We start from the raw sequence: 27,889 nt of genomic DNA, 5'->3' as shown, positions 1-27,889 counted from the left end.
AGCCAATGTCATTAACAACCAGTAAGGCAACATCACCAACCAACTCCAAAAGAGATGTATAGAGCCACCATAGTTTGGACATAAACTAGACTTTCTCTTGTTCTCAAATGTATTGCAATGAACTGAATCATTCACCCTTCCCTTTACGAGCCCAACATCAACCCAGATCCATGACGACCATAGAACTTCTCAGCTAAAATCTGGAAAGAAAGCAGAGCAGATATGTTTAAAATGTCATCCAAAGAAGCCATGGGCCCACCAACAAGTGACAACATATTTAGCCCCTGCAACAAAAGACCGAAAAGAAAAACAGAAGGGAGGCAAGGGAATAAACAGTAATGGTGTGGTACCTTACAGTTCGATTCTACTCCCTTAACTGAAACTTTGTATCAGGAAGAGTAAGGGAAATTGTGGAAAAGATTATGGGTTAGTATAAATGTTTCGCAGCTGCTAGATTTTTTTTATAAAGGTTTCCATCAAATTGAATGGATACCGTTAGCAAACCCTAACTCTGTAATAGGTCTGTTGTCTGCAACAGCCCTCTGTCACTATGACTAGCTGTTTTGGCAGAAGCTCTGGCAGAGTTGGCCAAGATGCCTTGCTAGAGCCACAGGGAGGGCAGACCTGGGTTCAGGGGCATGCTGGCTCCCAGCCTTTAGTCTCAGTTCTGTGTCTAGGCACACAACCCCAAAGACATAAGTGAATATTGTATCATTTCATCACAAACACTTCAGATTTGTTGTACCATTGACTGAATTCATTTTCCCTTCTGAGGAAATTTGTTTGAAAGTTAGACTTTTAAAAATGTTTCATTGCATTCAAATAAGAAAACAGGGCACAGATCCTGGTGTTAAGCAGGGCTGTATGAAATAAACAACTCTGCTTTAGTTAGAAAAATCTATTAGATCAAGAGAAAGATGGGTTTTCAAGGTCCAATCGTGGTGTATTGTGTCATGTTCTTTACTCTGAGAGGAAAAAAAAGCATTTATAGCCCACTATTTAAAATAACTGCTTTTGCTGATTCTATGGCTTGCATTTTTGTAAAGTATAATACAGTGAGCAGAGATAATAATGACCAAAGTGCTGACTTCAAATGAGATTTTGTTTGCAATTTTTAATTAAGCAATCTGGGCAATTTTTTTTTTTTCTCTTCAACATTAGGAGGAAAGAAAAAGACCACACTTGGGGGCCTGGTGGAAAAACAGAAAATGCTTTTTCTCATTTCAACCAGATTTCAAAGCAGCAGAGTGCAGAGAGGCAGTGGCCAGGCCCTCAGTATTCCTCAGGATTGCTTGAGTGTACGTCTCGCAGATATGAATCAATTATGTTTGGAGGTACGCCTTGCAAGAGGAGCCTGCAGAAGGAGAGTCCACCTAGGGAGGACCAAAAGGAAAAGAGATAAATCAAAACCATCTACGTGAAAAATCGCTGAAACAATACTTCTTGACTAGCTGCCTGGAAATGTGACTAATTATGTTCCCATTAGTTACAAAGATTCATTCAGTCTCTACTTGGAAATCTTCTCCTAGTTTTAGTACATTTAGAATTTAAAGCACTTGGCATCTAGAAGGAAAAGCAAGTTCCCAGCAGAACCATAGCCGTTTTTCCCCTACTATTGTTCAATCTTCATTTAAATTCCCAAGTGGTTGGAAAGTATTTATTGCTCTTTGAGAAGTTTTGTGATTCCTCATAGATGATTTAAATGTTCCGACTGAACAGCAGAATACATGCACACCATCTTATGGATCAGCGGGAAGATCTGCTTCCAGTTTGTTAATGTTGTTTGTAATTAGGCACAGAGAGTTTCAATTCGAACACATTGGAAAATATATCAACTACCCCCTTTAACTTTGGTCATTTATGCACTTCAAAAGCACAAAAATTGGAAATATTTTGTTAAAGTTATAATGATAAGACCGGTCCAATACTTTCTGAAGGTGTGAGAAACACCAACCAATATTTCATACCTACCTTCTGAGTTTCTGATTTCTATCAAAAAAATAAAAGTACCCTTCAAGAGAGAATCCATGAAACCACAAAAATTCATGGTCCTTTAGTGAAGTGCTTCACTACTTGCTAATAAATTCACGTCCAGACAAAGCAGCATGCCATTTGAACATTCTTAAAAACTTCTTTAATGCAAATTTGAGAAAGTCATTCTCCTTTTTTTAAAAAAACAACTCAAGTCACATATTGGTAGAAATGATGCCACTTATGTACATGTCCATTCCTTGATGCAAATAATTCAGAATGCTTGGGTATCACCCGTTTTTGTCTACATTAAATGCTTTGATTCATGCTCTACTGCATTCAACAACTTGCTTCATGTCAACAGGAGACTGCTGTGATGGATAAGTACTAGCTGTTAATTTCAAGATAGTGAACTACAAATTAAAACTACTAAGTTAGCGATTTAAAATAAGTCTATTTTCATTGGATTACATAATGAAAATCATGCCATACTCCACAGGCTTGGTATGGCTTATGACAGTCATAAGCTTCATATGCCAAAACCATATGAAAGCTTACCTTAGATGATATTATACATTCAAAAATCCTTATTGTGCAACGACTAAGGAAAAGAGAAAGAGGGAGAGAGAGAGAAGTCGTAAGCATTAATAAAGTGCTAACACCAAAGTTGAGTACTTGTTGGATGAAATTATGGTCATGATTATGATGAGGTGATTTCATTAATCCTTAGTCATGTAAAAGATGTAGGAAAATAGAAGCACATGAAATGAAGGGTGGGGATCCAGTCACGTCAAAAGGATCATTAATATGTAAAACATTTATTAATATGCACAACTACTTTGCCTGAATAGGTGGCAAAGCCAATCCGATTGTATAGTGAATATCTATGGTAAGAGCTTCCAAACCATTAGCTTAAAACAAATACAAAAACCAAAACCCTACAACATATATATATCGTGTTTTTCAACAAAAGAAAAACATAGACAATGGACAAAGTGTTAGTGTACATATATATATGTTGAAATTCTAAAAGGCAAAATTATCAAGTACAAATATTAGACTAGTGTATTCTATAATATTGTACTCTGAATGGAATATATATGACTGATCTAAATAGACACAAAACTTAATCTTATGTTACAAAGCTCTTCTGTATACAATCTACAAAGCTTTCAAGAAAGAACCTTACTTTTTTTCTCTTTTGAAAGCTGATATTATCTTTGGAAATTCACAAAACAAATATTGTAAACTCAGGCATAGATCTACATCATCAGGGTTTTAATCAAGTTGCATACCCAGCTGCAAATAACTCTTAATTTGCAATTCCAAATGGGGGCAAATCACATGTATATGATAGTACTCATTTATTGCTTGATACATTTTATAATAGAGCCTAGAATTTTCTTTCCTTTTAAGTTCATAAACATGTGAAATAATTTGAGTCCCCATGAAAATGTCCAGAATCTTCAACAGATAGATGGGTTACAGATATTCTACTGGCGAATTTGTAATGGGAATATTTTAAATATGTAAGTTTCCCAATTTATTTTTTTTATTTGTTATTTTTTTGAGACAAATTCTCACTTTGTCACCTAAGCTGGAGATCTCGGCTCACTGAAGCCTCCTCGACCTCCCACATTCAAGCAATCCTCCTGCCTCAGCTCTCCAAGTAGCTAGGACTACAGGCTTGCGCCACCACACCTGGCTAAGTTTTGTACTTTTTGTAGAGATGGGAGTTTGCCATGTTGCCCAATCTGATCTTGGACTCCTGGGATCAAGCGATCCACCTACCTCGGCCTCCCAAAGTGCTGGGATTATAGGCGAGAGCCATCACGCCCGGCCTTTAAATATTGGAAATATTTTTTTATCCTCTTTCCATAAAAAATGCTCGGAACATTAAAAAAAAATGTTTAAAATGTTCAGTTCTCTGAATTGCATCATGAATGTAAGGAAACTATGCTGTAAACTATCTTTTAAAAAGTACTTCTACAGTTAAAAAATGAAAATAATAAAGAAATATTGATTCCTAAGTTTTGATAGTCTTGTTATATAAAACGAGATCATCTTCAAACGTAGCTTTCTGGCTTTATTCATGGAGACATGTGGTAAGGTACGTAGTTTTCTGACAAAACTTAGTTTCTACATTACTTAATATCCTTGAATAATTTGGCCTTCCTTGTTCATGGCATAAACACTGTATGCCATGAGCTGCTAAGAGGTACAATTAAAAGCAAATGAGAAAGTCAAGCTTTACATGCAAGGTGCATTTTCATGTAAGAGGAATGGAACGGAAAGTAGAATATCCAGTGGGATATAAACTTTTTAAACCTGTTGCTGCCCCTCCAGGAAGACTGGTTGTCCAGGGGTATCTACTCCTTGATATATCACTGCAGAATCAGAATATTTGTACCAGTATTTATTTATTCTCAGTTGACATTCTTACCTTTTTTCACAACTTAACTTGATTCAAGTTACCTATTATCAGATAACAATCTGATGATAAACAATTTCAGTTACTTTTAGGACCAAAAACTTTTACCAATATATCACAGTTGATACTTTATTATGAACTTATGTACTAGAATACATTATTCTTTTTATCAAATTTAATTACCGTACCATTTACTATATTTTCACTAAAAAGACTATATCATGTATATGTATAATACTATTCACTTTTAAGGAGGGCCTCAAATATTGTTCCATTTGTTAAAGCATCATTTTATATCATTAACAACATTCAGCTAGTTTCAGAGCATAAATAAGTGGTACTGTTTTTTTTTTTAGTTTTTGTTTTTTGGGGGGATATTGAAACAAAAGCATCAACAATACTTTGGAACTAATAAGGCTAGCAGTTAAGAAACCAGATGATTTGCAATTATGACCTTAATAATCATTTAAAGCCAATAAAGGAGCTAAAAATGTTTAAATTCGTAAGGATTATCTCAATAGTAAGGCTTGAAATTTTCTAAGAATATTACATGCCTTATATTTGTGAGAAAAAAATCAAATCTTTTTCCTTTCACTCAATTATGAATCATAAAAGAAAAAATACAGCTTTAAAAAGTTATAAGAGGAAAGCGGCTGGGTGCAGTGGCTCACGTCTATAATCCCAGAACTTCGGGAGGCCAAGGCGGATGGACTGCTTGAGGTCAGGAGTTTGAGACCAGCCTGGCCAACATGGCGAAATCCCGTCTTTACTGAAGATATAAAAATTAGCCAGGTGTGGTGGTGCATGCCTGTAATCCCGGCTACTCAAGAGGCTGAGGCACGAGAATTGCTTGAACCCAGGAGGCAGAGGTTGCAGTGAGCTGAGATTGCACCCTTGCACTTCAGCCTGGGTGACAGAGTGAGACCTTGTCTCAAAATATATATATATATATATGTGTGTGTGTGTGTGTGTGTGTGTATTTATATGTGTGTGTATACATATATATATGAAAAGTTATTTTGTTCAAGAAGTTTCTCTATCACATTTATATTAGATTTAGCACTAAAAGACTCTTTTTTTTTTTTTTGAGACGAAGTCTCGCTCTGTCACTCAGGTTGGAGTGCACTGGCGTGATCTTGGCTTGCTGCAACCTCCACCTCCTGGGTTCAAGCCATTCTCCTGCCTCAGCCTCCCGAGTAGTTGGGATTACAGGCGTGTGCCACCACGCCTGGCTAATTTTTGTATTTTCAGTAGAGACGGGGTTTCACCATGTTGGTCAGGCTGGTCTCGAACTCCTGACCTCGTGATCCGCCCGCCTCAGCCTCCCAAAGTGCTGGGATTACAGGTATGAGCCACCACGCCTGGCTAAAAGACTCTTTTTTAAAAAACATAAATACCCAAGCATTTACTATGATTTTCTAAAATAGATATTTACTTTCTGAGTTTTAGGTCATAATTTCTTCATTATAGAGAGATTGGAAAAAGAAAGATTTTAGTTATTACAGAATGGCAATATAATACACTTAAGAATGAGAGAAAACACACTAGGATCATGTCACCTATTATCTCATAACGGTGACTCTTTGAAGGGTTTTTCATGGTGTCCCAAAGTAGGTTCTGCTCATAAAGAAAAATGTCAGTATAAAAATGGTAGTTGATTAATATGAAAATTGATTAAGATGGCAGGTTATGCTTTTCAACCACATAAATCCTTATGTGTTTTCTTGGTTTACATTAGTTGCCACACTTTGAAAACTAGTATAAATGAAATGTATACCTATAAATGGAAGTTCTCTAGTTAGAGATTTGAAAAGCAACCTGTTATAATATGTATATACTATATTCTATATGTATAATATCAAACACTTAATTAGCAAAACTATTTCTATAAATATCAGAAAATAATAAACTTAACAAAATAGTAAACTAATTAAAAATAGTGCAGATTCCTCAATTGCCATTTCAATAGATGGATTTTCACACTAGGCTTCTATTTATAGATGAATGATGTCACCAAAGTGATAGCCCCTTTCATTCTTACCATGGTGTACACATACTAACATTCCACTGAAATTAACAGTCCCTTAGCGCAAACCACATAAGACAAAAATAAGTTGACTTAAATAATCAAATAACCTTCCACAAATAAAGTGAAGTGAATGTAGGATGTAAAACTGCCTTCTCTCCCTGAATTCCCTCCCTGCTTCCCTCGCCCTCACCACCCTCTCCCACCCTCGCTGCAGCGTTTTGGCAAACAATTTGGATTAAGAACAATAAGCATTAAGAACAATAATTCAATGATTTTCTTTAACTTTAGTCTATACATGAGATATTGGATGTCATACCTTTCACCTCCAGTTTGCATTCAATCTCCACTGTCCCAAGGTCATTGACTGCTTTGCAGCAGTAAGTGCCTCCATCATAGGGGCTGGGCTTGCGAATTTCCAGGGTACAGACTCCCTGGTTGCTGAACATCCTGTATCTTGGGTCATCCACAATAGCAACTTTGTTTTTCATCCAGGTTATTTTAGGCTGAAGTTCAAATTGAAGAAACTTAGGTCAAAACATATCTGTACTTGGCATATTAATAGACCATCAAAGCCAGTGACAGGATTTTAAAGCATGGCTTAAAAAGAAAGTGCATCTGAGAATGATAGATTTCTACTCGGGCACTATTTCTCACATTAAACTCTACTTAGTGCTTGGCAAAGAAGCAAACGAACAGTTCTGACAAAGAAAGCCAGATTTGTTCAGAGGCAACTCTAGGGCAATCTTCTCAAATGGATTCAGTTGCATTTCAATTTGATCTACACGGGTACAAACTTTCAGTTATAGGATGAACAAGTTTGGGGCATTGAATGTACAGCATCGGTGATGACGAATGTATTAATTTGATTGTGATAATCATTACACAATGTGTACACATATCAAATCATCATATTGTTCAGCTTGAATGTATATGACCTTTATTTGTCAATTAAATATTTTCAAATTAAAAACAATTTCGTCCATAGGTCCATGATATTAACTCATTGTAGAGAGTGCATATTTGCTGGGCATTTTTTTTCAGAGAATCCCCTTAAGGTGTCATGACCATTTGATTTTCCTCCTTTCCTTTTCCTGATACTCTTTTTTAATTCTTTATGAACTGCATCTGCCTCATTACTTAACCTGTCCTCTGACGTCTATATTTATCATCCCATGGCAATGGATCTACTCCAATCAGATACTGCAAGATCAGTAACGACCCAATCACCCAGGAAGATGACTTCATTCTCCTTGACCTCTAAACCGCATTTGATATCAGTGACTCCTCACTCTCATAGTGTCTTCTCCTTTCTTTTGTAAATATGCACCCTCCGCATTCTCTCTTCCACCTCTTCTATTATTTTGTCTTGCTCAGAACCTACAGATGGCACCTTTTCTGTCTCCTTCACACAGTCTTCTTCTTCCTTCCGCCCTTCAAATGGGAGCGATCACTGAGCCTCACACCTTGGTCCTTGGCTTTTTACTCGCTATCCTCTTTCCTCAATGATATTCCTTTCTAAAGCTTTGGCAAGGGGTAGAATGTAGCATCTTTATGTCTGGGACTCCCAAACCGAGAGCAAGAGCCCTGGCCTTTCTCCTAGGCTCCGGGTGAACCTCTCCATCTGCTTCCTCATCATCCCCATTTGGATGTACCAACATCATTTACAAGTACACATTAATTTAGCACCTTTTGCTCATCCTCAGTCTGGCTTTTTCCTTTGACTTTCCTTTTTTTTTCTTTTTTTTTCGGAGTCTTCTGTCACCCAGGCTAGAGTGCAGTGGTGCTATCTCGGCTCACTGCAACCTCCACCTCCCAGGTTCATGCAATTCTCCTGCCTCAGCCTCCCAAGTAGCTGGGATCACAGTTGTATGCCACCATGCCCAGCTAATTTTTGTATTTTTAGTAGAGACCATGTTGCCCAGGCTGGTCTTGAAATGCTGATCAAGTGATCTGTCTGCCTCAGCCTCCAAAGTGTTGGGATTACAGGCGTGAGCCACTGCACCCGGACAACTTCCCTATTTACGATCAAGGTATATACAGGAAAAAAAAAAAGTTCATAAATTTTCCCAATTCTAGGGTACTTTTTCTCAGTGCACCCAGGGATATGTACATCTCTATGGGTGATATTCATTAAATCGTTGTTCTTTTCAAATGCCAACATGAAGCCTTGAAACCTTTCTCATCTCTTCAACCGGATATGATATCTCCCTTCTTAGCACACTGTACCCTTATCAAAGCACATTTATATTCTGTCTTACAGTATAGTGTAATTGTTGTTTAATCTATCACAGAATTCTTGATATTACCACCTAATTTTCCAAGTGAAACAATGTTATTACACTTCCATATCCTTATACAGGAGATGTTCTTTTTTAAATAGGTGGTTTGCTTTTTCTTCAGAGGAATCCCTTAGTAAAGAAACGTAAGCATTTTTTACTACTGCATCTGAATAGTGTGCCTAATTATCTACCACCACTAACACCCTCTAATCCCTCATCCTGGGAAAACACAAGGAGCAGCTGGATTTGTTTTTATTGTTACTTACATTATAACACAATAAATACAAGCGAGGGACTTTAACTGGTGTGATAGAAGAACATAGTACCTTAGGATTTCCTCTCACACTGCAGTTTAGGGTGGCATTGTAACCAGCGATGGCATAGGTGTTAACCAAAGGCTGAGTAAACATGGGTGCCTCTGAGAAATCAAAGTCTTCATACACTGGATTTTTGTAGATTTTACCTTAAAAACAAGCATTACAAATATGTTAAAATTATGTAAATTGGCCTGAGACTATATTATTGGTGGCATCCTTTACTCACGATTAAAACTTTCCTGAACTTAGAAACACATGGAAAAAGATGAGCAAATGCCATGTGGCAAACATTCTGAGGGGTACAAATGCATAGCCAATCATACATGAGATAGAAAGCCAGAGGGGTCATCTGAAACGGAACCAGATATTGAGAAGACTTTGGTGTCTTTCTGAGTATTTTGAACAGAAATTTGTTCTAATGTGAAAATTCACAAGGAAGGTTTTAAGAAGAGGGGTTTATGATGAAATGGAAAGATAAGGATAGAATTTAGTTTCTCCTTTTATAATCGAGTGGGTCCCATGTGTAGCTACATTGAAGGTGTCCAAGAATAAAAGTAGAAACTCTAGAAGAAAATGTCTACTTTTTCCTGTCTCTGGGGTATTAGCCATTTGTAGATCCACTGCCTAGAAGCTGGAATGAATTAAAGCCTATATTTGTAAAAAAAATTCAATAATAATATAATTCCACTTAAATTTTACTTGAACACCATTATCATAATTTTACAATGTACATTTACCATTTTTTAAATTCCCTTTCACCACATCTCTTTTTCCAGTCTTCTCTGTGTAGTCACTGTCAACCAAGGTTTTCAAATGTCAGTCCATTCCCAACTCACCATCCTTAGCGATCACAGCACTCTCTTTAGTCATGGTGGCATCCTCACTGAGGCCGCACATGTTTTCAGAAAAGACCCGGAAGTAATATTCATTCCCTATGACCAGTTCAGTAATGGTGGCATTGGTTCGGTGATAATGCTCGATGACAGTGAACCACTCCTAAAAGAAAAAAAAAATAGTAACTGGAGGAAAATCACCTAAAAGTATACAATTTTTCTAACTGTAGATTGGGATAAATAAGTGCTTTATTAACAAAAAGAAGAAAAGACTATTCATTTTTGTATGGAGAGTAATAATATGTTGTTAAAATATGTTTATATGGAGAGTAATACACGTTATTAAAATATGTTGAAACAAAGTATATTTTGTTTAATAATTTACAACTTATTTGCAATTGACTATGTAATTTAATCTTCATTTACACATTAGACTCATATACCCTAGATGTCATCTACTATCTTTATGTTTTTTCATAACCTTTAGGTGTCTGTCGTCTATTTATCTACCTGTCTACTTACCTATTTGTCTTCCTAGCTATCTTTTGTAGAATAAAGTATAATTACAGAATTTTAGTGCCAACTTCTTATCAGAAAGACCTGAAGCTAAATCACTAGAGAAACATTAGTAATATCCAGTACATTTACTTAACATTATTATTATATATTTTTTTCTTTTTGAGACACAGTCTCACTCTATCACCCGGGCTGGAGTGCAGTGATGCGATCTTGGCTTACTGCAGTCTTGACCTCCCGGGCTCAAGAGACCCTTTCACCTCAGCCTCCTGAGTAACTGGGACTACAGGCACGTGCTACCACACCCAGCTAATTTATTTTTTATAGAGAGGGGGTCTCCCTATGTTGTCCAGGCTGGTCTCAAACTCCTGGGCTCAAGCAATCCTCCCACCTCAGCCTTCGAAAGTGCTGGGATTACAGGTATGAGCCACTGCTCCCCGTTTGTATTATTAACTTTGGTTCTGTTTTTTCTTTTTGAGATGGAGTCTTGCTCTGCCATCCTGGCTAGAGTGCAGTGGCACAATCTTGGCTCACTACAACCTCCGCCTTCCAGGTTCAAGCAATTCTCCTGCCTGAGCCTCCCAAGTAGCTGGGAATTCAGGCATGAGAAAATCTGGTGATCTTTAGCAAGTCATTTATCCTCTGTGAGCCTCAGTTTCCTCATCTATAAAATAAGTTTATAATAAGTCTTACTCCAACTAGGTTGCTTTTTAAACACATTAAGCCAGGGGTTTTCAATCTTTTGGCTTCCCTGGAAAAAGAATTGTCTTGGGCCACACATAAAATACACTAACACTAATGATAGCTGATGAGCTGAAAAAAATACTCATTAAAAAAATCTCATAATGTTTTGAGAAAGTTTACAAACACGTGTTGGGCTGCATTCAAAGCCGTCCCGGGCTGCATGTGGCCCGGGGGCCACAAGTTGGACAAGCTTGTATTAGGCTCTTGTCCTCCTCCAGACCCTTCCGCATTTGCACATGCTGTAACCTTGGAGAATCTTTCTTTTCTAACTAGTGTCTGTCTTTTTTCTTTTTTTGTAGGTATAAGTGCACAGTATCCAACTTATTTCACAAGGAGAAACAGTTGCATGGGTGTGAATCTGAGTCAAAGTCTCGAGCAAATATTTGTGGAAGGAATGAGTTTATTGAATTCTATGGAGCATTGAACCAGTTGCTTTATATCATTTAAGCTTTGTAATAATCAAGCAAGGGATATTTGTGCCCCCATTATATAGACGAGGAAAATAGAGATGAAAGAGGTCAAGTGATTGTGGTCACGTGTGGTCCTTATACACATGGTCTTAAGTAGCAATGCTGGGGTTTAATTCCAGCTCTGTGGCTCCACAGGTCCTTTGCTTTCTGCTCTGCCACATCACTTCTCCACGGCCCCAGCTGGCTCCTCACCAGTGAGGCCCTTGTGCCACCTCCTTTACCTCCGATGAAATGGGCTTTTGCTGCTGCTAACCAGAGAAAGCCAGACCTTACCATGCTCTTTTTGTCAGCCTTCTGGATGGTATACCCTGTGATAGCAGCATTTCCATCATCCTTCGGTGGAGTCCACGTGAGAGCGACATTTTCTCCCCAGACATCCTCAATCTTCACAGATTGGGGTGGACCTGGACGGTCTACAGGATGAATTCATGGTGTCACTGCAAGGTCACTTTCTTTCCCAGTCTACATTTCATTTCAGGAGGATATTTTAAATGACCTTTTCCTCTGTTTTAGGAGGCATCACTCTTCTAGACCCTACCATGGGGGCTTCTGAGACCCTTTGCCTTCCAGTAGAATGGAGCCAGGCCAGATCAAAGGGCACAGAGCAGCCTCAACACTCCCTTCAACTTCACAAAACTCAAAAAGGATTAGCCAGTGGGAAAAGAGTGCTTAGTTTAAAGGGAATGACCCTTTAAACCAAGATAGGAGGCTGTTACAGGAAGTTGCCCCGTTGGTTAGAGAACCTCAACTTTCAGCAAATTTACTGAAATACAATGATAACAATGATTGGAAACAAGGCTTTTTTCTAGCTCTGCTCTTAAATTTCCTTCTTTTTGTTTTTTTGGAGACAGAGTCTTGGTCTGTAACCCAGGCTGAGTTGCAGTGGTGCAATCTTGGCTCACAACAACCTCCTCCTCCCAGGTTCAAGTGATTTTCATGCCTCAGCCTCCCAAGTAGCTAGGACAAGCGTGTGCCACAATGTCTGGCTAATTTTTGCATTTTTAGTACAGACAAGTTTTTACCATGTTGTCCAGGCTTGTTTCAAACTCCTGGCCTCAAGTGATCTGCCCGCCTTCCAAAGTGCTGGTATTACAGGTGTGAGCCACCATGCCCGGCCTTAAATTTATTTCTTGAAGTTGCAAAAATTACAGAATAATTTAAGTAATTAAGAACTAACATTATTTATTCTTTGGGCAGGTAAGTATCTAACTACTCTGGCAGGATCAAAGAATTCAGTGCTTAACTGTTCAGTTTTGCTTAGGTACATCTTCCTTATATTAATATTTAAAAAAAATTCTTCATTCTCCATGAAAACTTTTACCAGTAAATTTTAGGTGTAGTAAGAAACATGTTAAACTATAGCTAGAATCTATAATGTCTAGAATGTAAGAATTCAACATAAGAAATAACTTTACCATCAGGGAGATGAGAAACTAAGAGTAAGAGAGAGCCGGGTTGTACAATAGTGCAGAAGGATTTCACTAAAAAGTACATTCATTAATTTTCTTGAACATATATGCCTTAAATCTCTCATGATTAGTCCTTTGAGTTGGTGAGAATTCATTTTGAAATGGTAACAAATCTTACTGCCTTGTTTTTTTTTTTTTTTGAGACAGAGTCTTGCTCTGTCACCCAGGCTAGATAGAGTGCAGTGGCTTGATCTCAACTCACGCAACTTCCACCTCCTGGGTTCAAGTGATTCTCCTGCCTCAGTTTCCGGAGTAGCTGGGATTACAGGTGCACGCCACCACACCCAGCTAATTTTCGTATTTTTAGTAGAGACAGGGCTTCACAATGTTGGCCAGGCTGGTCTTGAACTCCCGACCCCAAGTGATCCACCTACGTCGGCCTCCCAAAGTGCTGGGATTACAGGTGTGAGCTACCACGCCCAGCCTAATTTATCTATTTTTTAAAAACAAATCTAAAAAAAGAGTTTTATGTAGAGCCAGCCTAACAAAACTCCTGCTCTTGCCTTAGGGACAAGAACAATTCATCCCTGTACTGCTTTGACAGAACGTTCTGGCTCCTTCGTCTAAACCTACCAACAATCTGGATGTCAATTGATGCGGTCTCCACAAATTTGTCCACTTTGACTTGCAGATCATATTTCCCAGAGTGGCTCCTCTCTGCTTTTCTAATAAATATGATTGTATCAGTCTCAGAGTTGCGAATGTTTATTTGATTCTTATCAATTTCTACACCATCCTTCTTCCAAGTTAATTCTGGTCTTGGTTTTCCCTAAAAAGAAAGACAGCAAAAGTAGAGGGGGTAAATCACATTGTCTCAAGATGTTTCTTCAGCATTATGAGAAGGACAATGGCTTAACCCATTCTAGGCAGGGCTGGAAAACACCACCCTTCTAGTCTGGTGGTGAGCAATTACAGCAGCAAAGCTGTCATCTGCATTTTATGTGCAAGGCACTACCTTAGGTACATCACATTGATTATTTCCCTTAATCTTCACATCAAGCTTAGTATCATTATCCTCATTTTTTGGATAGATAAGTTAAATAATTTGCCCAAGGTCTTGCATTTAATAAGCACTGGAACCAGGTCTCCCAGCTGGGTCTGTTGGCTCCGAAAGCCTACACAACACAGGATAATGGTTAAGAGCATGGGCTCTGGGGCCCTGGAATCTATATCTGGCTCCTGACCACTTAATGTCTGCGTGACCTTGGGCAAGTTACTTACTAAGCTTTCTGTGCCTCAACGGGAATATTGGTAGTACCTATCTCAAAGAGTGGTTATAAAGATTGAATTCCTGAGAAAGTTTCTGTCCAATACATAAGTTTTTGTAATTAATATCACCTAATTTTTTTTTTTTTTTGACGGAGTTTGGCTCTTGTTTCCCAAGTTGGAGAGCAGTGGCACAATCTTGGCTCACTGCAACCTCCACCTCCTGGGTTCAAGGGATTCTCCTGCCTCAGCCTCCCGAGTACCTGGGTTTACAGGTGCACACCACCGTGCTTGTCTAATTTTTGTAGTTGTTAGTAGAAACAGGGTTTCACCAAGTTGACCAGGCTGGTCTCGAACTCCTGACCTCATGTGATTCACCCACCTCCGCCTCCCAAAGTGCTGGGATTACAGGCGTGAGCCACCGTGCCCAGCCACTATCATCTGAATTCTCTCTCTGTTCCCTCTAGCTGTTGAAACTATTCTTTAAGAGCAGAATATAAGAAATCATAATCCTATTCATGAACCTGAGTTTCCATTTCTATTACAAAGGAATTTTCTAGAAGATCTGAGCATCCAGGCTCACCCTGGCAGACAGGAACCAAGCATGAATTCTGTCAGGTAAGGCACAGCTTTCCTGTGGGCTCTGAACATGGCTAGGTTATAATAAGAGATGTAGAGCTACACACCAAACTCCTGCTCTCAGAGCCTGAAGAGTGGTTGGGGGTGCTCAGACTCACACATGGGAAGCAGAAAACAACATTGTTGAAGAAAGGGAAAGACAGTTGAAGCTTATATTTCCTTAAATGTACAACTTGCTCTTAGCCACTAGGGGAAAATGTGGGTTCTCTAATAATACACAAAGTGAAAAAAACCACTGAATTAAGTCACGGGGCCACGGACTCTGTTCTTGGCCCTACCATTGACTTTCTGCGTGACGTTGGGCAAGTCACTTAACTTCCCTGTCAGTTTCTTCCCTTCTCAAGCAAGGTAAGGAAATCTGGTCTTTCCGCCTCACAGGGTGTTTCTGAGGATCAAATGAGAAAATGTTTGGGAACTCTAGAGATTACACAAATATACTAACATCACATTTTGGTCTCATCTCCCTTCCTGGGGGCTGAACAGTCTCTGGGATGCCAGATCTATGGGGAACTTGTTCTCATGATTTTTTTTCTCTCTCAGACTCAGGGACAGAAGTTGAACACACAGACCCCCAGATCTGGGAACTGGGATTAGCTGTGGTGGCAGGAACGGTGTGGAGACTTGAGGGCTGATTCAGCAGCCCCACTGCAGGGTTGGGGCTAGGTCCCCAGTGCCTGCCTTGTTGCCACTTCTGGTTTTATTTGATGCTGCAGGAGAAGGAAAGTGGGAAGAACCTTGCCAAGTCACCCGCTTGCTCCTCGGCTGTGTTCCGCTTCACTTCCTCCTTGGCTTTCATTCTGATTTCATGCGGGGGGTATGTAGTACACAATGCCTCTCCTTAGGTTTGTGCCCAGAGTGCAATGAGGATGGCCTGAATTGGCCATCCCTTTAGTTTGGTTTCATGGGAGCCTGGGTTTGAACAGACTTCTCTCTGTGTGTGTGTGCATGTGTGTGTGTGTGTGCGTGTATGTGTGTGTGTATGAGTGTCAAATGTGTGTAGAGACCTACATTCTAAGGCCAGCCTGGCTGATACAATAGCCACAAGGTACAAGTGGCTATTTAAATTAAAATTAATTAAAATTAAAGAAAATTTAAAATTTATTTCTCCAGTCACACTAGTTCCTAGTTACACATTTCAAGTGCTCGATAGCCACATGTGGCTAGTGGCTACCATACTGGACAGCGCTGATATAGAACATTGGTATCATTGAAGAAAATTCTATTGAACAGCACTGTCTGGAGGTGCCATATGAATAGGGAGCTGGAGAGTAAGGGTTGGGAGGTACAGGGTGTGTGTGTGTATTTGTGTAAGACCAAAATTGACTATTGTAAGTGAAGACTAGTGAATTTTGTGAAGAACAGATTCTTTTGCTGAAATAATGATTTAATATTGTTCATATATTTCAGTTAGTGTCATCGTGATTTCAAATTTCAGTTGTCCTCCTTATTGAAATTATTTTGGTTTGGGGTCATCGTGGGAACTAAGCACACACTGTTTTCCTGAATGTGACACTGAGAGCTTCACTTAAAATCATGGGTTTTTACAAATATATATGACCAAAAGAATCTTCAAGCATTTCTTCATTTGGTATCTCCTTGATGTTTCCTCCCTGCCCACCATAGTCCCTGAGTTTCAGGCAAGACTATACCTCATTTGTCTCATGTAGAAAGAAAATCTATGATGGTTTCTGTAGATTTCTCTATTTTGATAGCAGGAGATTGCTTAATCATTCTCTAACACTCTTTCTTTCTTTATTTACCTCCTCTCCCTCTGAGGAAATCCTGAATTACGATGAACTTAAATGCTAGAGCACGTCTTCCTACTTCCTAAACTAACCCAACCGTGGAAAGAGAAAAAGAGCGACCTTTGAACGCTTACCTGGAAAGGTATAACCAGATTGACAGCTTCTCCAACTCTGCGGATATAGGTTTGCTTCAGGTGTCTTGGGATGCGAATCTTTGGAGGTTCTGAGTGAGGGTAAAATAGCACAATTTTGCATCAGTCTGGTGTCTGAAAATAGCCTTACAAAAGCAAAATGGCATGATACTCACCAGAGTACCCTTGTGGTCATATCTCTGCAATAAAATCTGAGATGTGCCACTAACAGACAATGTATGGTAACTGGTTCAAAATGTGTGTGTGGTTTTTGTTTGTTTGTTTTGTTTTGTCTTGTTTTCTCTTCAAGCAGAGATGTTTTAACAGTTTGACTCAGCAAAATTTATCCCTGATATCCTTGGCTTTATTGCAACTTTGTATTTTCATTGTTGTAATAAGCCTAAAGCAACTTTATAGAAAAATACATTCTCTCTTAGGGCCTTATACATTCTATGCATACTTTTCATAGTTTCTTTCTCTCTTTTTTTTTTTTTTTTTCAGACAGAGTCTCTGTCACCCAGGCTGGAGTGCAGTGGCATTGCTCACCGCAACCTCCGCCTCCCGGGTTCAAGCGATTCTCATGTCTCAGTCTCCCGCGTAGCTGAGACTACAGGCACATGCCACCATGCCTGGCTAATTTTTGTATTTTTAGTAGAGATGGGATTTTGCCATGTTGGCCAGGCTGGTCTCAAACTTGTGACCTCTGGTGATCTACCCTCCTTAGTCTCCCAAAGTGCTGGGATTACAGGCATGAGCCACCGCATCTAGCTAGTTATTCATAGTTTCTAACAGTGAGTATATTTGCCAGGGAACATTCCACAAAACATCTATAGGCACCACATTAGCTGGGAAGACTGTCCATTCTTCCTTACCAGAAAAAAAAAAAAAAACAAACAAAATGTCAGCACCCAGCACTTGCTATTTAGGTGACTCTGTTGGAGTTTAACAGTAACTTTCTCCTTGTGTGACTATGGTGAAGTACATAATAGGCAACCCTGGCCCACTGTGTATTAATATTCATTAATTAAACATCATGAAGATACTAGAGCATGTCGCTGCAAATCCATCAGGAGCAGGGAGTCGAAGGCTCATAGGCTCACAGGGAAGAAGCGGTTCTTCTTACTTATTTCCTCAAGTAAAAGTGGAGTTTCTATGCAAAAAAGTCACCTATTCATCCTCCAACTCAGTTGTACGGTGCTTTTCCTGGGGTAAACCATTGTACTGCAGTGTGCAGCCTAAGTGTTCAGACATACTTTGCATTTCATTGTCACACAAGTCTAGAAAAAAAACATACTCAAGAGCCAAGATTTGATGAAAGCTATTATTCTTATTCTTGTTTTGTTTTGTTTTGTTCAAGACAAGGCCTTGCTTTGTCACCCAGGCTGAAGTACAGTGGCATGATCTTGGCTCACTGCGGCCTCCGCCTCCTGATTTCAAGCGATTCTCCCACCTCAGCGTCCTGACTAGCTGGGACCACAGGCGTGTGCCACCACACCCGGCTAATTTTTGTATTTTTAGTAGAGATGTGGTTTTGCCATATTCCCCAGCCTGGTCTCAAACTCTTGGGCTTAAGTGATACCCCTGCCTCAGCCTCCCAAAATACTGAAATTACAGGCATGAGCCATCGTGCTCAGCCAAAATTAATTATTTTTATGCTTCATTAAGAACACTCTAAGGGCCAGGCATGGTGGCTCACGCCTGTAATCCCAGCACTTTGGGAGGCTGAGGCAGGTGGATCACTTGAGGTCAGGAGTTCGAGACCAGCCTGACCAACATAGGGAAACCCTGTCTCTCCTAAAAAACACCAAAAAAATTAGCCAGGCATGGTGGTGCATGCCTATAATCCCAGTTACTTGGGAGGCTGAGGGAGAAGAATTGCTTGAACCCAGGAGGCAGAGGTTGCAGTGGCCAAGATTGTGCCATTGCACTCCAGCCTGGGCAACAAGAGCAAAACTCCATCTCAATAAAAAAAAAAAAGAAAGAAAGACTCTAAGGCAAAACTGGCCCTTTTGTTTCAACTGTTGAATGCATGGTGGTGAGGAAGGCAAGGTTGGCTAGTATTACTCCATGGCAGTGACTTGATTTCATGCCAAGGTATCAATAGTTTTACTCATCTTCATTTTTATACTATCAGTGCAGATGTCAAAACACTGAAAGGTACAAATAATATATTCATAATATTATGAAAACGGTTCTGACCCTGCAGATTCATTAGAGGCACACGGTTGTTGCAGGGATTGTTTGCATGGTTGCATTAACATACTCTCTCTCCACTGTGAATAGGCAGCCCAGCCAGAGTTGGCTCCTGGAACCAGTAGAGGTTAACTAACTGGTCCTCAGAGTACCAAGATAAACCTGTAGGTGATCTCCCATATTGCCTGAAGAGAGTTGTTTTGTTAAGTTCTAACTACTAGGAAGCATTAACAAAATATCAAAGGAGTAACAACAAAATAGGAGGTTTCGAGAAAGAAAGTCAGTTTGAAGAAAAAAAAAAGTGAACAATGTAAAATGGAATCTAAATTTTGAAAGCCTTGTCACCTACCTATGATTTCCTTCACGAGAATGGGCTGAGAATAGTACTTGGGCTCACTGGCACCAGCTGCATTAATAGCCTTCACACGCACAAAGATCTTTGAATCTGTCGGCAGATCTGTGATGGTGAACTTCGTCTTGTCGATCAGATCTTTGTTTGCAGGTAACCAGTTGTCAGCTGAAGTCCATAAAAGAAGAGGAAAAGAAGGAGGAATGCTGTTTAGTGAAAAAAAATCATCTTAACCATTACAGTCAACTCCAAATTCGTATTTTACTCATAATAATACATCATTTAGAGAGATTATGACTTTGGTCTGGACTCCGACTACAGGGGTGGACATTTTTCATATATTAAATAAAAAACAGCCTAAAATAGCTAACATAAATAATAGGAAAAATAAACTATAAGCTTCTGCTGTTTCTGAAAAACCTCTTATTCAGCACGAAGGCATCCTGAATAATAGTAACTGTCCATAAGAAGTCTGTAACAGTTTTATTCCAATTTAGTTTTATAATGATTCATGCAATCATGATTGCTAGCCATCTATACACATTAAAGTTCAGAAAAACAGGAAAAGGCTCTCTTTATGAATGAGAGACACTGACCTTTATAGTCATATCATACATTTTTATCTTGGTTGATTTACTGTTGTAAGACACTAACATGGGTATAGAGAACCTGATCATATTTACTCACATTGATGAAGAGAAAAAGCTTATATCACAAAGACAAAACGCAGTTCATGGGCTGATACCTCATAAGGAGTTGGTAAAATTCTAACCTTGCAACCAAAATCGAATTTTAAAAAGTTTTTGGCAGCTTGTGTACAAGAGAATTTTAACCCTGCATTCAGGCCTTACAAATGTTTCAGCATCTAAAAGTTAGTATGCATTTTGCCCACAGGAAGAAAGAAGACTTTGACCCCACATTATTAACTCACTGCTCCCTCTCCCCCAACTCTAAGGATCTGTGTGTCTCTCTCTGTGTGTGTGTGTGTGTGTGTGTGTGTGTGTGTGTGGTGAGTATACTTCATGCTTGGTCATTCAATAGTCCCAGAAACATTATAATATAGTAAGAAAATTTGAGAGCTTCACGGAATACTTTACCTGGCAGATCATACGCAGCCTCCCCATTTTCATCAGACTGTTTTGCTGACGTACCTTTGAGAATCCGTCATTAAAATTAATTAAAGACACCCACTTTCACACCAGAAGAATATCGTATCAGCAGTCAGCATTCTCTGTTAGTAAAGTATGCAAAGTGTGCAAAGAGATTTGTCCTCAGAGCAGTGACGGAAGAGACCAAACGGTGTTAGGGGGGTTCCTCAGGAGAGCACAGCCTGCTCTGTGCAGACTGTGGCTTCTGTCCTGAGGCACCTGCCACAGAGAAGAGGAGAGAAAAGAAAAGAGTAGAGGAGAAAGGAGGCTGGGATACCTCCAGCAGTGAGAAGAAGAGATAGAGAAGAACAAAGCAAGACCCTGAAGAAAACAGAGGAGCAGGTCCTGGAATCTGCAGAGGAGCAGCGCACAGTGAGACAGTCTATCCTTGTTCCTGTCTCTGCCACCCCAGCAGGGGAGGATTCTCTTGGGTCCCCAGGAAACACAGTGCTCCCACAGTGGGGCTCCCTCATTCAAGACTGGGAGTGCAGGCCCTTGGGATAAGGCCAGCCCTGTTTTACCAGGGCCCAAGTTCTGAATAGAATTGGAGGCTGCCCCAGCAGCTAAAGAGGGAACATTGTCATGTTCCCATGACAATGAACTCTGTCAAGAAAACAAATTGAGCCTGCCCGGGTCCCTGCATCCCACATGGGTGACTCACAGGGTGGTCTTGGGCCTACCCCACTGGTTTGAGATGATGACTTTCTCGGTATCAGGAGAGGAGTGGGGGCATCGGGGGCTGGACTGGCTGTCCATTGGAAACTTTGCCTCTCTCTTGTTCTAACCCTACCAGGATTATCAAGGAGAAGGGCAGGCAGCTAGAATATCCTGGCAGCTAGGAAGGCATGTGGAGAATAAAAATTCCTCATGTCTTTGAAAAAGAGACCATCTTTAAACAAATGGTCTGCTTGGGAGCTTCTGGGTTGGTATTTTCAGAGTCAAGAGACAGTGGATGAGAAAGTGAAAATAAGAGACTCAGAAAACATGCACAGAAGAGTGAAGAACTAGTAAAAGAGACACTTTCAAGAGAAAACAGGACAAAACAAGACCAGAGGGGGAACAAAAGTAGTCCATCTCTTCACATTGGAACCACTTTAATTGGGGAAACACAGACAAAGAAGATGGCATCCCAGGGGATGGGCAAGGAATTTGTAAGTTATTTAACACGTGAGGAGAATTTTTAAGAAAGGAAAGAACAAACTTGAGTGCAGAAAGAAAACAAAGAAGAGTAAAATATTGCAGGCATTAAAAAAATAATAACAAAACAAAAACGAGAGAAAGGCAGAGTCCAAAACAACACACGATCTTATAAAACGAAGAATTCTCTTACAGAATAGAACCTGACGTCTCTAAAAGCATTAAACACTATAGAAAATTAGTCTGGAGGACAATAGCCATTAAAAGAGAATGAAGAGTCGGCAGCCACATAAAGAAAATAAGAAAAGACTGCAAAGAGAAAGAGATACACATTGTGAGAGAACTCCCATAGAAAGCTAATTCCAAAACATTACTCAGCAAAATATATACAGAATGACTGTGTACATATACATATGTATTCACGGGTATACATATGTATCTACACAGACCACACGCAAAATTATGTAAAATACACTTCATTGTATTTTATCTAAGGTGGGTAACATCAAAATGACAGCCATCTATCATTTTGCTGTATCTTCTTACTTTTTAAACCTATCAGAAAGAAAAGAGTAAAGAATTTGCTCGATTCATACATACACAAAAGGTTTATGCTCAAAGGCCACATCTCACATAAGATTGGGATATTCTGCTGGCTGGACAATATAAAAAGCAGAATGGAGTACTCATGACTTTTTTAAATGGGGCGGGGGGATGGAAGAGGAATAAACTGAAGTGCTCAAGAATTTACTTGTTGCATTAGTGACACTACCCCTTCCCTTGCTGGGTTAACCCTGGGAAGTTTCTGACCACGTTTCCACTGCTTTTGGTTAGTGGCTTTTTAAATCCTGGAGAAACGAATCATAGGACTCTGTGTGTGGAGCAGGCGCAAGAGGGATTGAGGGGTATCAGGGTACTTCATTGTCCCTCTCCTCTTCTTCCCTCCAGAACAGAGGTGAGCATTTCCACAGGTGTCCCAATCCAGGCACCTGGGATTTCTTTTTCAGTAGTTTTCTCTTCATAGGAAGTTTCTTCTCCATAGTGAGTTTCCTCCAGGGGAGGTGCACTTGCGTTCACATTCCTGATTTCCTGAATGTGCTTCGTAACCTCCTTCCTTCATTTGGAGGATCTATGTTAAAGTTTGGTGTCCAAAGAGTTTTCTTGGAGGTGAAGTCTTGGGCTATTGTTTGTGGAATTTGAATAAGTTTCCTGGGTGATTCTTTACCTACCATCATCTAGAATGGAGACCAAGTCCAGAGCCATTTTCAAATGTCATCCCTTTCTAGTTATGGCAAATAAGAAACCAAGAAACACAACGGGATTTTGGTAAGTTTCACATTCTTTTGGTTTTCAGGTAATTCTGGCCCATACTTTCTTCTGTCATTTTTTCTTTTGCTATTATTTCTATCAGTGATTTTAAAAATTTATGGCCTTGTTTCTCTTCCCCTCCTAAATTAAACTGATTACATTTTTATATCCCCAACTCCTGAGATAAGTTACTGCTACATATTGAACTTATTTCTTATGTGCTCGAGGATTTAACGCTGCTTCCTTTAAAACTAAGAGTGGTTCTTAATTCATCTTATTTTTAGATGAAGGCAGGTGATGATCACTAGACAAATACGTAGTCTTCCTTTATTACCCAAAATAGGCCACTCTTTTGATAGTTAACTTCGGCTCAGTATAGGTTTTAGAATTTCCAACTGGCTTCATCATAACTAGACTTTTATATTGCTGTGGTGCAATTCAATTCCGCCAGTTTAAGAAGAGGAAGTCCCCAAAGTTTTGTTACAATCTCTTCCTCCCATGTCTTAGTTCAATTATGGTGTCCAATCTGGCAGCCTAGACAAGGTATTTTTGAGATATCAATTTATAAGCACCAAGTACTAAAAAAGGGTTTAGTTTGTATACATCTCAGAAGGATGATATTTGGTTTGATCTTATTTTCATAGGAAGGTGATGCATTCTCAACAAAGAGAGACAAAAGAAAGGGAAGGGACATATCTCACCTATTGACGACAGTATTTGTTTTATCTACTGGTTGTACTTACATCCTTCAAAGCAATACTCTAGCACATAGCCATCTAAACCTGCTGCACCAATCTGGTCTGGGGGACGCCACTTCATCGTGACAGTCGTGTCAGTGACAGAGTCCACAGCCAGAAGAGTAGGAGGGCTTGTTACAGCTTAAAGATAAAAGAGACAGAAAAGAATAAAGTATTTACTACACAGCTATAGTGCAGGAACTGTGATAAAATCAATGGGGACACAAATAAAAATAGACACAAAAGCCCTACATCTTAATGAAATTCAATTAAGACACTTTGAGCATGGTTGTGTGCAAGGCAAAGATCTAATCAATGTGAGAATTTTGGAAATGCTGTCATGTGTTTTTTCCAAATTGAGAAGTTGGTGTGGGAAGCTGGGAGGCCCAAGGAAGTTGAAGAAGGCAAGGTTTGGGATCTAATGATCTAGAGTAATTTTCCCATTGCTGTCTAATTTCTAAGTGCAAACTCTTGTATTACATTTTCTTTCCATTGAAAAAAATACCTCATTGCCATAAAATAATGGAGATGTCTTTTTTTTTTGCCTTCACTGAACTAACTTTTTTGATTTAATAGATAACATTTAAGGTGTGACCGTAAAGCAAAGAGACCAGTTTCCAAGTGTAGCCTGTTGAACTGACCTCAATTTGTTTCAGTGATAGTTGTTTGCAATAAGCTGGGTTATATTAATAGGCTAATACCTTCAGAAGGGCAAATGGAGAGTAGTCATATGTCCATGGACTCAGCAACATGCTTTCAGTGGGGAATGGCAACCAGAGTCACCCACAGTTGGCAATGGAATTATGGTAATGAATTTCAGGGCCTATGTTATGAAGCTATTCAACTTAACCTAACCTACTTTTTAATTTCTTAGACACATAAAATTGTCCCTAACTGTTTCAAGCTCCTGCCACCTACCACTCTAAGAAGCGTCCAGGCGTGTTCCAGCTAGGCATCAGAGAGAAAGCAGTCATACTCTGGGGCAATGATGCTCATGACAAAGACTCATCTCTCTTGACTTACCCAAAGGAACAAAAGGCCTGGAGGGCATACTGGGCTTGGAGATGCCGATGGCATTGACTGCAAAGATGCGGACCTCATAGGCCACACCTTCAATCATCTTCTTGGGCTCAAAAGTTGTTTCTTTGCAGAGATCAAAATTCAGCCTCATCCACCTGGAGCTTTGTTTCTTCTTCCTCTCAATAAAATATCCTGCAGGTATGCAAAATGAAAACTCAGGTTTTTCCTTGGTCTCTGAAAATAAACTTTGTCAGATATTAGAAGTCCTTAAAATTTTGCATTTTGTCATCAATCTATGTGAAATAGTCATACGTGTATGTAAATATTTTAACCTACCTTATTCCAAGAGAATATAAATATTAATATAAAATATAGATGAAAATAATGGGACTAAGAAATTAAAATTGTACTATAAAGAAAAGAAAAATGGATCACACATAAGTCAACCATAGCAACTCAGTCACTGTAGGTGAACAATATAATCAGAGCCAATGTAGTTGACTCTGAGTCCCAGCAAGGAAGATAAGAAGGGGGAAATGACCAGTTTCGTGAGTCTCATTGTTAGCAAAGAGAAAACCTTCTCATGGCATAGGGGAAGCAAATGCTTCTAAGCATTTACATCTTTTTTCTTTCTTTCTTTTCTTTTTCTTTCTTTTTTTTTTCTTTCTTTCTTTTCTCTTTCTTTCTTTCTCTCTTTCTTTCTTTCTTTCCTTTCTTTCCCTCCCTCCCTCCCTTCTTTCCTTCCTTCCTTCCTTCCTTCCTTTCTTTCTTCCTTCCTTTCTTTCTCTCTCTCTCTCTTTCTCTCCTTCTCTCCTTCCTTCCTTCCTTCCTTCCTTCCTTCCTCCCTCCCTCCCTCTCTCTCTCTCTCTCTCTCTCTCTCTGTCCCTTTCTTTCTTCCTTCCTTCCTTCCTTCCTTCCTTCCTTTCTTCCTTTCTTCCTTTCTTCCTTTCTTCCTTTCTTCCTTTCTTCCTTTCTTTCTTTCTTTCTTTCTTTCTTTCTGACAGAGTGTCACTCTGTTGCCCAGGCTGGAGTGCAGTGGTGTGATCTTCGCTCACTGCAACCTTCACGCCCCCGAGCTCAAGTGATCCTCCCACCTCAGCCTCCGGAGTAGCGAGTAGCTGGGACCACAGGCGTGCACCACCATGCCCAGCTAATTTTTGTATTTTTAATAGAGGTGGGGTTTTACCATGTTGGCCAGACTGGTCTTGAATTCCTGGCTTCAAGTGATCCACCCGCCTAGGCCTCCCAAAGTGCTGGGATTACAGGTATGAGCCACCACGCTCAGCGTAATTATTTAATTCTAAAAGACATTTCTTCATAGACAAAATCATGTAGAATCAGACATTCACTGGCTAGGATAGTGGAAGTTAGCCTTATGGTTGCCTCAAAATTAGTGTGTATAAATGTCAAACAAAAAAGAAAACCGGCAATCAGATGATATTCATCAGAGTTATTTAAATCTCGAGTAATTACAGAGCATCTCAACATATGTATTTCCTTTTGAATGCATAAAGTCACAGTAAAATAGGTTTTCTTCTAAGAGCAATATTTTAAAATGTGCTGTGTACTAAGATGCGTAAAGAGGACACAACTGTACTGGCAGTTACACAGACTAACCAACAAGCAGTTACCTAGGATTGGAGACCCTCCATCGTAGGCAGGAGGCTCCCACTTCATGATACACCAGTCATCTCCCACCTCTGTCACAGTCGGTGCCACTGGAGGATCAGGGAGGTCTGTGGCAGACAAAAAATAGGATAAAGTAAAATAAGGAAGAGGGAGTAGAAAAAAAAGTTAATAGGAAAATACGTTTCTTGGTGATAATCATAGAAACTGTTATTTCCGAGACTTTTCCATGTTTATTGAATTATGCTTATGATATGGTTTGGCCATGTCCCCATCCAAATCTCATCTTGAATTGTAGCTCCCATAATTCCCACATGTTGTGGGAGGGACCTGGAGGGAGAGAATTGAATCATCGGGGCAGTTTCCCACATACTGTTCTCATGGTAGTGAGTAAGTCTCAAGGGATCTGATGGTTTTATAAGGGGAAACCTCTTTGGCTTGGTTCTCATTCTCTCTCTCTTGCCTGCTGCCATGTAAGACATGGCTTTCACCTTCCACCATGATTGTGAGGCTTCCCCTACTACAAGGAACTGTGAGTCCATTAGACCTCTTTTTCTTTATAAATTACCCAGTCTCTAGTAGGCCTTTATCAGCAACGTGAAAACAGACTAATACAAGTTAGTAACTAATTTGGGCAAAACTTTGTGCTCAATATGGGATAAGGGAAGATAAGTCCACCCCTCACCCCAAATAAGAATAATGATATCTCAAACCAGTGTCCCAGCATTACAGAATAAGCCCCATGTGAAACCCAAAACTCTCATTCCTTGCCTTGAAAAATGTTAACCAAGAAACTATTGTCTAAATGTTGAATATGGTTGTTGTGGTAGTTGTAGTTGTTTTTAACTACAAAGTGAACTTCCAGCAGAACTGAATCAAGGAGTTTTACAAGACTCCAGATGTTGGCTGGTAGAAATCCAAGTCAGAAATGGCAAGTCACAGTATCTTGTAAGTATAGTTTGGTGTCTGATAAAAATGACCTTAGTTTTTGGTCAATTTGAAATATGTCATTTAAGGAGAAACTAAAGTGAGAAGAGAAGAGCATCAGACCTTGGAACAGTAGTAATCTGCTAGACTCATTTTACTCAGTTTTGGGACTTAGGAAAAATGCACTCAGATAGTTGTCTAAGGACCAAGGCAGAGCTTATCCCTCTGTAATGATTGTGATGTGGGAAGTTATTTAGCAATTGTGTTTCAGTGATGTTTAAAGGGCACCAAAAGGGAATATGACTTTGGAGAGCTAATGACCAGCAACCCCAAATGGCTGACTTTAGCTATTCTTCCTCCAATGATAAGTCCTCTAGGCAAGAAAAAAAAGAAGACAAAGGAAAGACAAAGGAAGGAAATGGAAGGGAAGGACAAAGAAGGAAAGTCTACTCTGAATCTTGACATGTCAACTTGATTCTAGAAGTGTGTTTACCTGGAGGACTTACCCACAACTTTAATCTTGATGCTTGCATGTGCCTCTCCAGCTTCGTTTTTCAGATTGATGTGGTAAACACCAGAGTCGTCTCTTTCAGCTACATCAATGACCAGAGTGCTGCTATCAGGGTAAGATTCTGCCCTTATCCGGCCACTGCCTTCCATAATA

At 39.6% G+C, this 27,889-nt stretch overlaps 1 protein-coding gene across 4 annotated transcripts; it reads right to left on the bottom strand.

Annotated features, from left to right (window-relative positions):
• Positions 1 to 1,084: 1,084 nt before the first annotated feature.
• On the bottom strand, positions 1,085 to 27,889 carry LOC105534468 (myosin-binding protein C, slow-type). 4 transcript variants are annotated; one of them, XM_011973195.1, is made up of 15 exons: positions 27,732 to 27,889; positions 26,304 to 26,408; positions 24,676 to 24,864; positions 23,659 to 23,793; positions 22,154 to 22,162; positions 20,420 to 20,473; positions 19,323 to 19,490; positions 16,784 to 16,872; positions 13,633 to 13,828; positions 11,864 to 12,003; positions 9,864 to 10,023; positions 9,037 to 9,173; positions 6,748 to 6,934; positions 4,300 to 4,358; positions 1,095 to 1,373 (listed from the first exon to the last, which is right to left on the bottom strand). In XM_011973195.1, exons 1-15 carry the CDS (start codon positions 27,883 to 27,885, stop codon positions 1,323 to 1,325), a joined length of 1,833 nt encoding a protein of 610 aa, XP_011828585.1. In that variant the 5' UTR covers positions 27,886 to 27,889; the 3' UTR covers positions 1,095 to 1,322. The 4 variants fall into 4 exon arrangements, with proteins under 4 accessions (XP_011828586.1, XP_011828587.1, XP_011828588.1 ...); XM_011973196.1 differs by lacking the exon at positions 22,154 to 22,162 and having other exon boundaries at positions 1,085 to 1,373; XM_011973197.1 differs by lacking the exons at positions 4,300 to 4,358; positions 22,154 to 22,162 and adding an exon at positions 2,530 to 2,572 and having other exon boundaries at positions 1,085 to 1,373.

Source organism: Mandrillus leucophaeus, unplaced genomic scaffold (genome assembly GCF_000951045.1).
Source record: "Mandrillus leucophaeus isolate KB7577 unplaced genomic scaffold, Mleu.le_1.0 Scaffold1353, whole genome shotgun sequence".
NCBI lineage: Eukaryota > Metazoa > Chordata > Mammalia > Primates > Cercopithecidae > Mandrillus > Mandrillus leucophaeus.
This window is presented reverse-complemented; position numbering and strand designations above follow the sequence as displayed.

Coding starts and splice junctions, on each gene's coding strand:
- LOC105534468 (XM_011973195.1), bottom strand. CDS start 27,885: ATGGAAGGCAGTGGCCGGATAAGGGCAGAATCTTACCCTGATAGCAGC. Junction 16,873..19,322: donor TCTCGTGAAGGAAATCATAG/GTAGGTGACAAG, acceptor ACCCTCACTCAG/AACCTCCAAAGATTCGCATC. Junction 13,829..16,783: donor ATCTGGTTATACCTTTCCAG/GTAAGCGTTCAA, acceptor CTTTCTTTTTAG/GGAAAACCAAGACCAGAATT.